Here is a 17,881-nt window from a genome sequence, read left to right as displayed (position 1 = left end):
TTTTTAAGGTTAAATATGTAAGAGTGTAAATTTGATATTTTATTGATATCAATGACGGAGTACTGTTGTAGTCATATATATATTAATGTAGAACGAGGATATCAACTTTAACCCGGAAGTTACACGAACCCGGAAGTGTTATAACCGCAGGCCACTTAGAACGGAGCTCGTATGTTTTCACCAATATTAGTGCAATATCTGCGATGAAGCGTGTCGTTATTGTGCCCGGCAACGGGGGAGGGGAAGTAGAAATGCCATCGATGTGGTATGCTTGGGCAAGAGATAAATTCCAGGAGGTAACTAGCCCCAGCTTGATGTATGTTCACTTTCAGACCACCAAACGAGATTGGTTTGGTGGTCTGGGGACTAGATTTGTAGTCCAGTTCAGTTTTAGCTCGGGATATTTACGTGACACATCTCGGGGAAAAGGAGACGTGTTGGTGTTATCGAAGCGCATATATCGGTCCTTTGTACATTTTTAAAATTTTAAATAAATAAATAAATAAATAAATAAATAATGTCACAAGGCATTTCCAATGAAAAATGGGAATTTTTATAAAATGAAAGTGTGAAATGTTTACGGAGGAACAACGTGTACATCATTACAGCGTCCATCAACTATGTCCAGACCGTTCAGACTACTACTGTTGTACAGACTAATGGTGATATTATCATATCAAGCAAAAGTGGTCAAACATGAGGGTAGGAGAGTATTCAATAATATCATTTTCCGAGCTTAAAACCAGCTGTAGATTAATTCTGATTAAAAATATTGTAATTCTGATGGTTTTGCTGGGTACTTAAATCTAAGTAAGTGGGAATGGCATGCATAAACTACCCAGTTCTGGACTGCTGGAAATTAAAAGGAAAACATGCTAGTACAACTTTTGAAAAGTAATTGTACCACTAATAAATGTTGCTAGATTGTGTGTTTTGGGAAGATCAGTGCAAAGAATTAGGAGTGTGTTTGGTGACTTTCATCATACAGCTAGGTGTGCTAATAGTTGAGCTAGACCCCATGCTGTGTGATCAAGTTTTTTGAAGTAGTTTTTAATTGTAGTGCTTAAATTTGCATAAATAATCATTTTTGATAATTTGGCAATATCTTTAGAATGCAAGTTGTAAATTTCAGATGGTTTGGTACATACAGTGATATAAATGAAGTGCATGTGTACTTTAAAGCTTGTTGATGCGGCTTATAATCTTAATGACTCATTTGTATAATTTGTGATTTTTCAGTAGGCAATAGGGCAATATCCTAAGCATGAAAGATTCAAATAATTTCACATACTTTGGTATATTAATTTGCCAAAGGCAATTGTATGATAGCTATAGCTCAGAATTTTGCATGCCACCATGTGTGTAGGAACAAAATCTCTTCAATAACTAATAAAATAACTTTACCTTGATTTCCTACTGGAAGAGAAATGGGAACAACATAGATCAAGTCTGCTGCTTTTATTAAACTCAGTAATTGCAAAAAATGACATTTGTATGAGACGCTTGTACATATTCATATCACCTCAAGACCACCAAATGGTGGTCTGAGATATTACAGCCTGTGACAAAGAAAAATAACTTTTCTTGTGTTTGTACATATTGTAAGTGATTTGTAAACAAACTGAGTAAATATAATTCATCACGTCTGTGTATGCATCTGTAGCTATCCCATCTGTAGCTATCCCATATGTTTATGCACAGTAGCATAATATCATCTGTAATTTGTTTTAATACTTATTTTGGTATTTCAGTTGGAAAATGTTGAAGCAGTTCTACAAAATATGCCAGATCCAGGTAAATAAATCTATTAGAACTAGAAGTGCTCTCAATTGTCAAAGAAGATGCACAGACCACAGTCACTTGTGAGATATATACTTGATTCAAGCAGCTAATATTCTATGGTTATAATACAAAATAATGACGTATTAGGTATTTACTAATATTCAAAAAATACTGTCATCGGTGACTGTATTGGAAAAGAGTCCAAACAATCCACCAAGATTCTTGAAAACATCATTCATATATGTATGTATATGGCAGTTTACACACAGACACAGACACAGACACAGACACAGACACAGACACACACACACACAGAAGTTGCCATCTTGTAATAATCGAAGAGTGTACATCAGTGTACATGTTCAACAATTTCAATGAAACCCCACAAATCCCATACAATGTCCACATCCATTTTAATTCAAGACTAATGTAAACAACTGGTTTGTGGCCAATGGCATCTCTGATTTTGATTACAGTAATAGCAAGAGAAAAGTTCTGGATTCCTTTCATGCACGATGAGTTAAAGTGTGATGAAGATACAGTTATCATTGGCCACAGTTCAGGAGCTGAAGCAGCCAAAAGGTAAACCTTGCCATGTCATGTTTTCACAAGCCCTAACTCAAGTAAACTCAATGCAATACAATATTAATGCATGCAAATGATATGCAAATGAGTGCATAATAGTTCCTTGTACACAAAATTGCATGCTCACACAAAATGAATTTTACATTCAATTTCTCACATGATTTTTTACTCAATTTTGCTGTTTCAGATAAACATGAAATAGTAACAGAACTCCACAATGAGCGAGTGCCAATGTGGGTTCCCGGGTATTTGCAATCATGCTTGCAGTGTTTTCTGCTTTCACTTTTCACTTCCATGGGGATCTGTCACAGTATTTTGTGTTTGAATTATTCTTTTCAGATATGCAGAGAAATACAAAGTTCTTGGGATAGTGCTGGTATCTTCCTGTATTACTGATTTAGGAATTGAGACAGAAAGAGAAAGTGGTATGTCTATAGTTGGAACTTAACAAAATTGAGAATGTGTTTGACAACTTTAACATTACCGAATTCCATACATAGTGATAGTGCATCAATGCTCTGCTATATACATGCATCGGTTCAATGTGGAAAGTCACCAAAACTATTTATTACCTTGGTATATCACATGAATTACAAAGGTTATAACACACAAGCAGTTAAGCTTAGTAAAAATCATTGATCTGTTCTATTTGACGATCCTCATCAGAATGACAAATTCCACAGCTACAGGTGACCTCTAGCTAGGGGCGCAGAATTACTGAACACATATCATTAAACTGTCACCAAGAGGTCAGCTGTAATATAGAATTTGTCATACTGATGATAAGTATCATTAACAAGACAAATCTAATGACCAACGCTATTTACTACAGTGAACTGCTTGTATGTTATTTTCTTATAGTGTATTTTGGTGAATTGATGTCACTTTATGTAATGAGTAAACATTGCTATATATGATGTTATAAACTTGAGTGAATTGTAAGACCATATTTCAGACATCAGTTAAGAGAGTATACATTTAGTTTTGGAGATACGTCTTCAAACACAGTCTAGGTATACTTCTCTAAGCCATAATATTTGTAACATTAACACCATCATTGTAAGCCACAAGCCTCTTTACGGCACATTCCAAGACATACACTCCAATCATTTTTTGTTGTGTAAAGGGAAAATGATATTGGCCTGCGAGAAAGTCTTAACACTAACACACAGTAGTGATATGTATATTGATGTATGAATTTCCAAAAGAATTTGACATGTACTAAATACTATTTATGATAATGCTGGTAATATTCCTTACGGCCTGGATATGGGTTTGCGGACTAAGGTTGTACAGTGGAGGGGTTTGGCTTTGGGAGGGCCCATAAGCTGTACTACTAGGCCTGCAAAACTCATATCTGGACTGTACAGGTTTTACTATATATCCCATGTAGTGGCATGGAAACATCATTTGAATCACATAATCACATAAATTGGCACTGTAATATTATTTTATATGCAGAAACATCAAAATAGTGAAGAAATTAACAAAACTAAATCACTGAGTGAATGGATATCGATGAGTGTACCTCTTGCCATATTTGGGAAGTGTGCCAGGCCATGATACGAAAATTATTGCCCAGGTTTGATGCGTGTGCTCTCCATTGAATTGCATTGGAATCGATACTGGGTATATGATAACACAAATTATTTTTATTTCATATTGTCATTTGAGCTGTGTGAACTTGAAAAAAAAGGCATGACTGTCACAGCGAGAGCAGTATAAATATAAACTCCATTGAACAGTAGTATTTCAATATGTCTTGCTGTACACATATCAATTGTACAGTTTTTGTAGGGATAACATGGAATGAATAAGGAGTGGAAAATGATGAAATCTTTTAAAACTGTTAGTTAACAGAAACACACTAGCTTCGAAGTCAGTTACCTAATATGTACATCAAACAAACCTTGTTCACAAAATTTACACCTGATAATCTTACTTTTTTTCTATGAAAGTAAAGAAAGAAAGAATAGAATATAGAGTATTAGGTTTCACCATGGTTTCACAAACTTAAATTCTTTAAATAGTTTTCAAAAGAACATGTATGACTTGCATAACAAATTACAGACACTGATAACACATATGCATGTAATTATTGTATCTCACTTTTCTTTATCTAAGTTGAATCTGGATACATAGTAGCAATGATGATTCGCATTCACAATGTATCAAAGGTCCTTGCAGAAGACAAAAAAAAACCTCCACATACAACATAATTAATTTTGCATCCCTTTAATATATTTAATTTATTGCAGGGTACTACAACAGACCTTGGGAATGGCAGAAGATAAAGGAAAACACAAAATGGATAGTACAGTTTGGATCATCAGATGACCCTTTTCTACCTTGGAAAGAACAACAAGAAGTTGCCAACAATCTGTCATCAGAATTTCACAAATATGAAGACAGAGGACATTTTGGTGAACCTGTGTTTCCTGAGTTAATAACAGTTGTGAAAAAACATCTTACAACATCATAATATTTTGTGAAAAAACATCTTACAACATCATAATATTTTGTCTTCACCTGTCTCTACAAGTGAGCATAAATAAATAAAAAAAATCATTCAAACATTTTCTCGACCATTCAGTACAAAATACCATTGGTAACAGAGTGATGTAACACTTTCACTGTCACCTGACTTAATAGTCAATATCAAAAATAACACAAATCTTATACTACTGACATACAAAAATATTTTTTTTCTTTTGTTTCTCAATAAATAAAGTTATTAATTATGGAACTATATGATTTGTGTCTTTATGTTTCTATCAAATACAGTTCCTTCAGTCTTGTGATCTCTTAGGGATCAACATTTGCAGTAGTCCAGGACACAGAGACTATTACATGTAAACCTCATGTCCACACTACCAAATTAGCAGTGGTCCAGGACACCTCGGACCATTTCTTCTGGTGGTCTGAGAGGACACATAGCTGGCTATTGGTGATTATAAATGGACTGCCAAGTTTTTTTATTATTATTTACAAAAGGCAAAACACATAAAGCACATACATACAAAGTAGAGTACAGAAAACCCAGACAAAAGGAGAAGGGGAAAAACAATGGACTGGACTGTCAAGTTTATAAAGTTGTAGTCTGTTAGTCTAAATGGAAATCAATAGAAAATTGTAGCTGGAACAGGTCACTTTTTGACTAAGTCTGACCCCAAAAATAGAAATTAAATTCAAGCCCTGGAACCCTATGTAAATGAGTTCACCCACAATTCAGAGTTGTTTAACAGGAAAGCCATCTTGTAGAATACTAAGATCGAGTTTATACTTTGTTCAATACTTTGCAGAATACTTGTAGTACTTTTGAATATGCAACAAAAATATGCCCCAAAATTTAGAAACTCGGCTTGTAACCCTTTTAACTTTCACTCTATGAAGCATGATGTTGCGCGGTTGTCTTCAAAGGGTTATTTTCTAAAGTTTGTATTATAATTATTTTAGGAGTACTTCTGGCACGCCTCCCTCATTTACATAACTATCAAAAAATAAATTATCAGCCTGAGATATACACAAAAATGATTTGAGTTTGACGAATTAGCTAACATGAAAACTGCAACAAACAAAATTTGGCAAATTAATTTCAATTTTTAAGGACTGATAGTGTCATATGCTTCTCAAGGACTATCACATTCAGTATTTGTAACCATATTATTCACAAGAGTAACGTAATAGTATTATATACTCAAAACATCACAACTGGAGACTGTGTAGTACATGTCCCTCAGCGATATGAAGTAAACAAAATGGTGCCATTGCATTGGATACATTGGATACATTGTTTGAATGTTTATTCAGTTATCTACCTAGCAATGTTGTTTTCTATACAAAATATGCTGCAATATTGGGCATTGCCAAGGTTGTGATCATGGTTGTTAGGGCCAGTTGTGTCAAAATGTCTCGAATGACATCTGCAGAATAACACTTCTAGAAACATCCCCACCGAATTTCAGCCCCATTCACCAAGTAGTTTTTGAGAGATAGAAGTTTCTGACTATAATTCAAATGTGTAGACCTTATTTGACTGATGAGATCATTACGTGCTGACTACTTCTACATCTACACATCCCCACCACATTTCAGCACAATCTGTTTATTAGTTTTAGACCTAATTTACATATCACTGATGAAATCATCATGTCATGAACAATTCTTCATCTATACTACTCATCCCCACCAAATTTCACATCAATTTATTAAATGAGCAGTTTTTGAGTTCAAGTATTTTGACCAAAAATTCACATTTTCTGACCCAAATCACACATCTGTGGTGCAATCACTTTGCTTTGAACAATTTCCCACCCCAGACACCCAAAATAATATCCCAACCAATTTGCCAAATTGAGGGTCTGGTGTTTTTTTACTTTTAAGTCATTTACACATATACACAAGACAACAAGATGGACAGACACTCTATCATGCCCATAGCACTACTGAACCTACGGTACGTTGTTCAGTTATGCTAACAACACTAAAAACTTCAGCTACAGGAAAAAATAATGCAAAACAATTAACAAATATTCATAACTCTAGTTATATTTACATACTATTGCTGCCATACACAACTCAACACACAGTAATACTTGATATGAGAGCATATAGTTCTGCCATACTAATAACTCTATGTGGATTTAGAATATGGCAGACTCTCTGACCATTTGCAAGTTGTCTCTGCAACTCTGAGAATGCTTTGTCTCCAGATAATACGGTGAAGGGAATGTGTAATGGTAGTCTCTCATCTAGTCTTCCAGCCTGTATGGGCAAATCAAAAACATTTTTTTTTAAAGTCAGAAATTAGCATTTCTATCTGTGATTCTTTTCTACTTTATCAAGGTGGATCTCAAAACTAAGATAGATTAAATGTAGACATTTGCAACTTCTTATAGACTGCATGAAAACAATGATTAAGAGGCAAGGCTACCTTGTAATATCTTTCGAGACTTGAATGAAAAACAGGGTGAAAAGCGTTTCTTTTCATTCACTTCCACGTATCAATATAGAGTAGGCATTGATATTTTGTCTTCAAATGAATAACTGCTGGGAGTTATAAATTTACAACCACGGCACTCACAAGGCTGAAGTACCAAGTGATTCAAACTATTTCCTTGAATCTGATCCTAAAACTTCATTTATTCTTAATTTCCCTACATTTCTTAATCTCAACAATCTACACAATTATTGTCTGGTATCTAGTAATAATAAAATTTTCAGATCATTCTTGCCATCCTTTATAATAATATACTTCACTCCAAATAATTAGCAACGAATTACCATATAGCATGGAAATACATAAAGACCATACACATTGAGCTGTAACTTACTTGCATACATAGTGCAAAATCAGCAGCATCTTTGGTGTTCCCACTTTGTGGATGCAATCGAAAACAGCCTTTATTGTTCAGTTCCTTGAATGCATGGCAGTTAACAGGTGCATGCCACTGAGTTTTTTCTGCATGGAAGCCCCAAACAAATGTTCTGTCTGGCAGTGGCTTTGGAAGCTTGGTGAAGAATGAAATCCAGTTGTCTAAATCTACGAGTATGATTTGTGCCATGGTTTCCAGGAAGGCTTGCGTTGGTTCAGCAGTGATGGTAGGGGAGGAAGAGCCAGTCTTTGATGCGCTGTATGTTTTAGTCCGACCATTAGCAGTACACACAGTCTGACAACTCTTGGTAATTGGTAGAATGTCTGACACTGGTGGATTGCTAGAAGGTCCAGGTATAGGATCAGTTACAGGTCCATTACGATCCTGCCATCTGGTTCTTTTACTGCTTTTCTGTGAGTTGTTGACTACACCCGACCAAGCTGATGACCGTGTTACTGGTCCTTGCCTCCCTGAGAACTGAAAGACACCAAGAGGTGGTTGTATAAAGTTAATAGGGCCTCGTTTTTCATTTGAGAATCTGTACCCAAAATGTTGAGCTGTGAAGTTATGTTGAATGTTATGATTCCTTGCAGTTGGCAGATTTTCAATGTTGACTCCCCTTAATAGATTTCTGGAACAAAACTGGGCATTATTTGTTCTTGGTAAGGCTTCTGGGAAAACTCGACTAGGATTGATGTTTCTGTTGAGTATTTGAACAGCAATATTTCTGGCATGTGGTGGTGCTACTACATGGGGGTTTGGCATGTTGACAGTACGTAGTTGCAATGGCACAGCAGCATTTTGTATTGTTGCAATGTTTGGTACAGTGACTGACATCAGAGGCATATTGTTTGGTGTGGTGACTGACTTCAAAGGCATATATTTTGGTACAGTGACTGACATCAGAGGCCTATTGTTAGATATGTTGGCAGTTTGCTGATGTGCAGTGGTTGCAGCTGTTTGTGTTGTTGAACCAGTTGTGTGGAATACTTGTCCACCAGTTCTTGTGCTTACATCTGAACATTTACCCTTGCCCATCTTTCCATTATCTTTCTGTCTTCTGAGCTTCAAATCAACATGTTCGGAGTAGTAGTCAAGCAGTAACTCTTTGATGGTATTGTACTTTTCCCACAGAGGAGGCTGCAGAAAGTCAGAAGAAAAAATATTACATTTAATCAGCAAATCAGAAGGTAGGTTGCCATGGAGAGGTTTAGCTGCACTTAGTTCCATGTGTTCGATGTGCATAGTGTCATAGTCACATGATTCGAAGACAATGCAAGCATTCCATAGCAAATGTTTGCATGCTAAAATGGTGAGCTACAAGTAACTGTAAATGAGTGTTAAATTCTAGTCATTTTTCTTCTAGTACATGTCATAATTTTGATATCAAAGTTGCAGAAATGTAATGTACCCCGGTATAACTAATTGTTGGATTTTTCTTTCGGGTACTTTGCAGGAAAAAATGTCTAAAATACCAACAAGTTTTGAAAACAATGGCATGACTTTAGCCTTCTGTATAGAAGATGTGAACGCATGCACACACATTCCACTGTCTGTCAACTTTGTGTTCTGAACATGTAGCTAAAAATGACTCTTTTTAAGGGTCATTACATGTATGCCTGCACGATTACATTCCCATGCGTGCATGTGTTTCAATATGCAGCTAAAGATCTCTACAAATCTATTCAAAGCACAGTCTCTGTATCATTAATGTGCTGTTAATTGGTCCCTAACATACAGCCTTACAATCAGCTGAGAATGGCATCTAAAATACAGCCCTACAGCTGTGCCCATTTGGGGACTAAAAAATACCCCTTGTGCATTTTAAGTTGTGCATTTTTTCATCATAATTCAAAAATGAATGCAGAATAGTAACACAATACAGCTTTCTATTTGTAAGATACTCCAGCAGAACTATAAATAATAAATTTTGCTGATGCAGAGATGCTTTTCCCCCTCAGTTATAGACTTTATGATTGATTGTGTTGAGTCATGTGCTGCAGCCTTGAACATGAGACATGCTAAAAACTAAAATTGTGAATGGTCACATCTTTTGTGAAGAAAATCATTGCTGTGTACAGCCAACATCAGCATTATTTATTATCTAAACTACAACTTACAAGTGAACAAACTTGACACTAAAATCACAATTCATATTATTTTGTTTTAACTGAATTACTAAGCACGTGGTCTGTTCAGTCACTGATTGAAAAATATTACTATGGAAACCATGCTATCGGAACTTTAAGATAAAACACACTAAAACTCTTGTTGATATACCGATACTACTGTGGAAATCAAGCCTATCGTAAAAAAAAGCTAAACACCAAAACTATTGTTGTTGCATGTAGCATATTACACAAGTGGGTGATAGCAATACAGTGGTTATGTGGATATAACCACCCTGTAATCAAGATAGTGTAAATACTCAGAAAGTCCTTAAAAGTGATGTCACTTGAGAACAAGCCTTCATAGGAGATATAACCCAAATGTATGGCTATGTCATTATGCAAATTTGAATTTGACCTTGAAGATAAAGGTCAAGGTCAAAAGTCTGTCTGAATAGTAAACATACCTCTAGCAATGTGGGGTATATATTTGAACCGTGTCTTTCAGCATAAAACTTCAAAGTTATTGAATAATTTACCATTTGACCTTGAACATGGAAGTCAAGGTCAAAGCTTTAGTGTCCAACTGAAAAATTACCTCTACAAATACAAGTGCAGACACTTGAATGATGTCTCTAGACACAGAACATCACAACTTATTGAGCAATTTGCTATTGTGCCAAATGTGGTTGAAGAACTCTCTATCACAGATGACAACCTAGAGTATATGAAAGACGGATGGAACCCAATGTAATAGCCCCCTATGGGCATTGCCCACTGAGGGCTAAAAACTCACTCTCACAGATGCCAACCTAGAGTAAGTGCAATCACATCAACATCTGTTACTACGTAATATCAACATGTTGCAATAATAGCTGTAGTGTGTGTCTGTGTTAATAGCTAGCTGATAGTTGACTTGTTGTCTGCATAAGCAGTATAGTAATAACTTTACCTGAGGATTATCCCTCTGACACACTTCTTGATGAGAACTCATTTTCCTCTGTGTTAGAACACATCCACATTGAAAGCACATCCAGGGTGGATTCACTAGATTGTCAAATATGGATATCATTTTGTCTTCTGGAATGAATGCATAGGATGCTGCACATCTGTAGATACAAGAAAATACATCTATGTTTCGGATTTTGGAATGATAACAGATAACTTCCTTACATTTGGACTTAAATAAAAAAAAAATGAATTAGGGGCATTCTTCGAAAGCAGATTGATGGCCTGAAATGTGGCCCCTCTGATTGTTCATTACTGGAGGTTGATGGCCTGATGTGTGGGCCAGCATTGTTCAATACTGGAGGTTGATGGCCCACACTTCAGGTGAGTATTGTTCAATCCTTAAGAGTTAGTGTACAAAATGTGAAAATTAACGACAAACATGTCCACCATTCGGCCATTATCGCAAAGGTCAAAAAGTCTTTGTAGATATGAAATCTACGGTTGGCAAGTTTTTACATTTTAGATAATATTATTAGAGAGTAGAGTACCCACCTTTCAAGATGTGCTGCCATTTGATTTTGTTGATCCACATCAAACATCTGATTACAAGTTATACAGACACAGTGTCTTATGGTTTTTGACACCACAAGGCGGATCACTTTGTGGAAACACCCTCTTGTTATTGGTAATGGTAGCACTGTACTTTCATTGTCATCTACAGTGAAACAGGTTTAAATAACATTTTACCACATAATTTTAACATTGATCAGAAAGATGATGAATTTTTGGATCATTTTGGAGATACATTTGTATATTTATAAGGGATTCAACCATGATACACAAAATAAGTGTAGCTTCTATTGAAGGCTGGAATACTGGCCTGGCAAGCATTCTCGCCACCTAGCCTGTGAACTCAGTGATTCAAACTCTGTATTTTTTTCATGGATAATGCGCATAGAAACTGATTGGTTGAATAACTCACATGACATCTGTATTATGTTGATTTGGTCAAATGGTCATTGATTGTGTCAAACTACTTGTATATGGCCTAGTTGGCTATATATACAGAAATTTGACCTTTGTACAAAAAAAACATGCCTGATATTTTTCATGCTGTGTGGAGAGAATGCTTATCAGGTCAACCACCCAGTCTCTATGGTTGCTACCATTTTGATGCACGTTACATGACGTTACACTATTTTGACTCACCATTCAAAGGGAATGCATGTCTATCATGGTTATAGTCCACCATATGTTTCATACATTGTGTAAATGTTGGTAGCAAGAGGAAACATGTAGGGCAGCCAAAACAGGCGATTTGCAATAGTGGTGCTGCTTTATGACTTGATGATAACAGATGCTTTGTACCATCTCCATGAGTCACGAACATATCACCACATTCGTGACAGATAACAGACAAATCTCCAGTCTCTGTGGATGAAAACTTGATTTAATAGCAGACAAAATATGGATTGTGCAACTCAATTTCATACAACAATCGATTCAAGTCTCCATTAATGTGGCAATATAAGCCGTTACAGCCATAAACAAACTAATGAACTTTGTGTGCTAAAAATGAGAGGTGCAACTAGTGCAGCTTAAAACCCCATCACAGTTTCAAGTATCAAATCATCTGGTTCATTGGTAAATTCCTAGTTGTAATATATTGATTGATATAAAAGCTACCAGTACATACCATTTGACTGTTTCATGTCTGGCAGAGATTGCAAGTAATTGTAACTAACTTTGGTGTGGTCTGCTTGTTGAACGTGTGCTTCCATCAAATGTTTTTCAGCACAACCTTGTCGCAATCTGCATCCAACAAATGGGCAAGTTATGAATGACACTGTCCCCTTAGGTTTGGCTTGTTGGGAAGGTTCAACCCATTGTTTTGACAGGCCACTTGTACTTGGATGCTGTTCTCCATTGTGCATAGACTTTGGCACTGATTTTGAAGTTGAGCTGGCCATTGGTTTTTCTTGACCAATGGTAATTGACAGGCCCATCGGACTTCTGTCCACATTTCTATGCTTTGATTGCTGGTCTGTAGAACCGTCAGACACCTCACGTTTCCGTTTCTTTTTCCCTGGTTCACACGAGCTCTTCTGACTTGAATAGTACAGGAGTAACATTTTGATGGTCTTGAATTGTTGGTGTAACCAGAGCTGCAATGGAAAATATGATAGAATAGAAGTAGGTATTTCAAATGCACTAACAAAGTTACCTGAAAGCATACACTGTCACTGTAGGGGACGATTTTTGACATCATCAATCGTAAATACAAATGATAATAATCATTCTAAAATTACCTCATTTTGAAAAGGGAAGTACTTTGTGGTTCATTTATGGAGTTTTGATTTTGTACGTGCAAAGGTAGCATGTCATGTATCAATAATACAATGGTGGAAAACTGTCTATTCCCTATCTTGCTGTAAGTGGTCATTTCTCCAGAAATACTGGCAAACCACTGTGCTGGATATATGGGTATTTACCACGAGTAACAAGACATTGAATGGTATTTTCTCCTTGACAAGTTGGAGCTTTCGTGAATAAAGCAGCAGATTTCTTTTTCTAAGGTGAATCTGATGTTTATAAGTACCAGACATTTAGGGAGCTCAATAATAGAGGTTGTTTTAGATTTTGTCCGCAAGTGATACATCTCAAAGATGCTGTAGACTTTGCCCCATGTATACAAGTAAGTTACAGCTCAATCGCTGGATTGTAATGTACCAAGCAGTTGTAAAAAGCTGACAACTTGGACAACTCTATTACCTGTGGGGTATCCTTTCGACAGACTTCATGATGGGAACTCCTCTTCCTCTGTGATAACCATAGCCCACAATTATGACATTTCCATGGCTGGTTGACGAGAGCTTCTAGTACAGATACCATGCCACTTTCTGGGATGAACACAAATTGTGCTGCACACCTGTGGATTTCACATTACACAAATATCATTTGTCTATCAAATATCAAGTGCAAATGATAAAAAGACCATATATACTTGTTTTACAACTCATAACACCAAACTAAAGAGTATTTCTTGCTTGCAACAACCATTTATAGCATCCATATCAAGTGTAAAAGTATACTGTTACATTTGCTTTAATATCAGTACAATGTCTCAATGTAATCAATTTGTAAACAAGGTTAAAAATATAAAAAGTTTGTTGAGTATTATGCTCTGTATCACAACTGCATGGCAACATGTAACACATAACGTAACAAGAATCAACTGTCAAATTCCAACTCTGCAAAATTGTCAACCTGACTTACCTTTGAAAATGATCAGCCATTTTGCGTTGCTGATTTAAACCAAACATCTGACTACATACTAGACAGACACAAGATCCAATGGTTTTTGTTTGTACAAGTCTCCTCACTGTGTGAAAGCATTCCCTGGTTATTGGCAATGGTAGTGCTGTACTCTCATTATCATCTGGAAAGACAATGAGCAGAAAGCACCTCCATAAAATAATTTATTTATTATTTAGGTTTTAAGAATGCTGGCATACTTTTGTCTATACATGTAAACCACTTCGTTAATATTCAAGTCACAACAGAAACTTCGTTTCAATCGTAGACCGATGAGTACAATCTGGGGATATATATGGTTCAATGCTTCTTATGCAGCAAGATGTTGTCAAAGCAAACCATTGTCTATATGCAAATCACCTAATTGATATGCAAATTACAATAGAACCCTGGCTAACATATGTTTAGGGAATTTATGATTAATGATCAATGTTAGCACAAGAGATTATTCAAGACTTTGAGTCTCCAACATGGTTTCCGACATACACACCTGAAAAAAAACTGCAATAAATCCTGTAAGTTGGCTCGTTTTAAGAAAAACTATATCTAATCATACATTTTGAGTTCAACACTTACCCTTCAGAGGAAAGGAGTGATTATCATGATTCTTGTCCATCATGTGTTTCATGCACTGAAGAAAGGTTGGATGCAATAAGAAACAAGATGGGCATCCAAAACAGGCTATCTCCAATACTACTGCTGTCTTATGGTTGGACGACTTGATGTGTGTCTCAGCATCAGCCGTTGTGACAAATACATCACCACAATCATTGCATATACAAGACAAGTCTCCATCATCTGTTGGTGATATGTTCAAGAACACAGTTATATTTTTTTGCTTAATGTATTCTGACTAACTGTAATACTGAATCATTGATGGAATTAATTTGGTGTAGAATACACAGATGATGACGATGATGATGATGATGATGACGATGACGATGATGATGACGATGACAATGACGATTGACGATGACGATGATGATGACGATGACGATGACGATGATGATGATGATGATGACGACGATGACGATGACGATGACGATGACGATGACGATGACGACGATGACGATGACGACGACGACAACGACGACAACACTGATGGAAAGCCAGAAGCAGTAACATCAACTCAAAATTACATAGAAGAAGCCCACGAATGTCGTCATTGTCATTGACCAATGGCAACCACAAAACTTGTTACACACACCATTGTGGACCTTTGTCATTAACTCAAAATTCTGCATCAGTCATTCTTCTTGTTAACAACGATGCAACTGCAACTGTGATGATGATGCAGAATTTTGAGTTGACAACTTTAAGGTCCGCAACGGTGTGTGTAACAAGTGGGGGGTGAGGTGGGGGAGGTAGAGGAGGAGATGGTGGTGGCGAGTTTTGTCTGACTGTGAAGTAAAGGAGAAGACTAAATCTACTTACCACCATGATGAGCTTTGTCTAACATTGAAGTAATTGTTTCAAACCCAATCTTGGCATGATCTTGTTGTTGAATGTGCACTGTCATGCAATCTTTTTTTCCAACTGCTTCCAGAAATGTACAACCAAAGAAAGGACAAGACAGCATTTCTGTTCCTCCTCTTGACCTGGTATCTTCTTGTTTGCCTGAAGTTTGTAGCAGTCTTTGTTCACCCTGGGATGTACTAGAAGTTGGTAGATTATCTTTTGCTTGATGTGCATCGTTTTGGATCTTTCGTTCGACTTTGATGGAATGAACCACTCGTCGTTTCTCTTCAACTAGGATCACATCATTATTGTTATTATCCCCTTTCACATCATCTTCTGAAATATAAATAACTAAAAAAAAAGCAAGAATATATTCAGTAGCAAGGCCCCCTCTTTTAAAAAAAAAAGTATGAAACAAACAAATGTAACTTTAATATTCAAAAATCCTATTTTGACTGATCCAAAGAGCTGTAAGCTAGCAAAGGTCCACTTGCAAAATGTATTCAAATGAATGGTAGACTTGAACATGGATGTTAGTACACACCAAGGTAGACCACAACGGGGCAAAAAACTTTACTGTCCATACTATCATGAATCAGATGTGTGAATTACCCTTGAAGTTGAATCAGCTAGCTGGCAATGTGGACATGGACCAAGATCTGAATCAATCTGAACGTAGTAGCTTACACAATGGGGGGTAGAAACACCTCCATGCTTACACCTATGACACTCTCTGTGGTGGAAACTGCCTACAAGTGTACACACAGTGTACTACACATCATGAATTTACAATTTGTACACTTTCATGGTGCCAAGCAACACTTTTACAAGTGTACAGTAATCAGTTTCAAGTAAGCTGTATACATAGGGGCGTGTAATATTTCATAGATTGTTGTTTTCCTGGTCTACAGACTAATATAAATATAACAACCTTTTGACTATTTCACTTTTGGTGGCCCATAAAGTAGTTAGTGTTTCCAGGAGCTTTCTTTACATAGGCGTAGTTTCGAACAGCCAATCGTCAATGAGCTGATTATTCAAAATAGCAAGACGTACAGAGGAGTTTATACAGGATCGTGACTCGATGTCCTCCCTTCTCTTTTTTTCCTGACAGGTAGGAATATATAGTCAAAAGGTTGTTATATTTAGTATGTAGACCAGGAAAACAAACAACAATCTATGAAATATTACACGCCCCTATGGCTGTATATATCTATCTCACCTTCAATGTTGTGTTTCTTCTTTCTTTTTGCCATTATTCTTTTTCAGAAGAGGGTGGACACTAATCAATTTCAGGCTGTGCCAGTAAACTCCGAAGAGTTTGGCGCATCTTTCAGGCTGTGGCGACGAACCCCTTTCGTAAACATCTATATTTTGTATTACAATACTCTTATGTTGAGGCCGTGTTTGTCTCGTTACCTTAATTGGCACAATAATAGATATTAAATTAATGAAGTAACGTTTACATTATACATACAATTCCAAAAACAACAACACGGAAGCGCTGTCATTGTGTCAACCATGGAAATATCACGTGTGTTTTTGCCCATGTGCATATGCACTGTCGATGTCAACAAGATTTGGACCCGAGTCGAGTCGCGTCGCTGCTGCATTGAAAATGTTTACAGAAATCAAATTATGGTGTGATTTCCTTCCTACCTTTGAATACCAAAGTGACCGAAGAGGCAAAAATAAACAGAATTCTTGTGTTTTGATTAGTAAATGTGAGCACAAGGTTTTCTTTTTGAAAAAATGCCTTTTACGTGCTACACGCACTTGTTTGAATTCGAAACCTCGCGACCCATATAATGGCGGATTCACACAGACCCTCTAACTTGCTGGTTGTGAGTGAATAGAAGAAAATCTCGCTTCATTTCACATGTTTCATGTTCTCGTGTGGTGACACCCGTGATCATCGATCGGGAGCTGCCCGTGCATGACGCGTGACCACAGGCATTTGATTGTTGCTATGGGCGTGGTCTTGTTGCTAGACATATTTGCTTACATTTTGTGAATGTTTATTTGCTTGCCTATTAATCCTTGTTATTATCTTTACAGTATATGCCATAATTTAGATGTTGCTATGGGTATGGTCTTATTGCTAGGCATATTTGCATACATTTTTAAAAACTTTATTCACTTACCTACCTATCCATGTTGTTATCTGTTTCAGTCCCATTCACCATTTAGTTTTCAAGATATAAATTTGACCAAAATTGAGAATGTTAGACCTAATTTGCATGTTCTATGTACGTACGTACCACATCATCCACACTTACGCGATATAAAAAATATATACAAGCGTAT

The 17,881-nt window shown here is 36.5% G+C and overlaps 2 protein-coding genes across 3 annotated transcripts; one reads left to right on the top strand and one right to left on the bottom strand.

The window, feature by feature from the left end:
* The first annotated feature begins 142 nt into the window (after positions 1-142).
* LOC144453058 (serine hydrolase RBBP9-like) lies at positions 143-5,118 on the top strand. Of its 2 annotated transcripts, none has more exons than XM_078144333.1 (5): positions 143-296; positions 1,752-1,794; positions 2,259-2,364; positions 2,707-2,792; positions 4,626-5,118. In XM_078144333.1, the coding sequence occupies exons 1-5, from the start codon at positions 204-206 to the stop codon at positions 4,847-4,849; spliced, it is 552 nt and encodes a 183-aa protein (XP_078000459.1). In that variant the 5' UTR covers positions 143-203; the 3' UTR covers positions 4,850-5,118. The 2 variants fall into 2 exon arrangements, with proteins under 2 accessions (XP_078000459.1, XP_078000466.1); XM_078144340.1 differs by lacking the exon at positions 143-296 and adding an exon at positions 604-702.
* Positions 5,119-6,945: 1,827 nt separating this feature from the next.
* LOC144445281 (uncharacterized) lies at positions 6,946-14,097 on the bottom strand. Its single transcript, XM_078134826.1, has 9 exons — positions 14,078-14,097; positions 13,574-13,730; positions 12,498-12,966; positions 12,011-12,232; positions 11,354-11,516; positions 10,803-10,959; positions 8,757-8,882; positions 7,701-8,219; positions 6,946-7,131 (listed from the first exon to the last, which is right to left on the bottom strand). Exons 1-9 carry the CDS (start codon positions 14,095-14,097, stop codon positions 6,946-6,948), a joined length of 2,019 nt encoding a protein of 672 aa, XP_077990952.1.
* Positions 14,098-17,881: the final 3,784 nt, after the last annotated feature.

This window comes from Glandiceps talaboti, chromosome 2 (assembly GCF_964340395.1).
Source record: "Glandiceps talaboti chromosome 2, keGlaTala1.1, whole genome shotgun sequence".
NCBI lineage: Eukaryota > Metazoa > Hemichordata > Enteropneusta > Spengelidae > Glandiceps > Glandiceps talaboti.
This window is presented reverse-complemented; position numbering and strand designations above follow the sequence as displayed.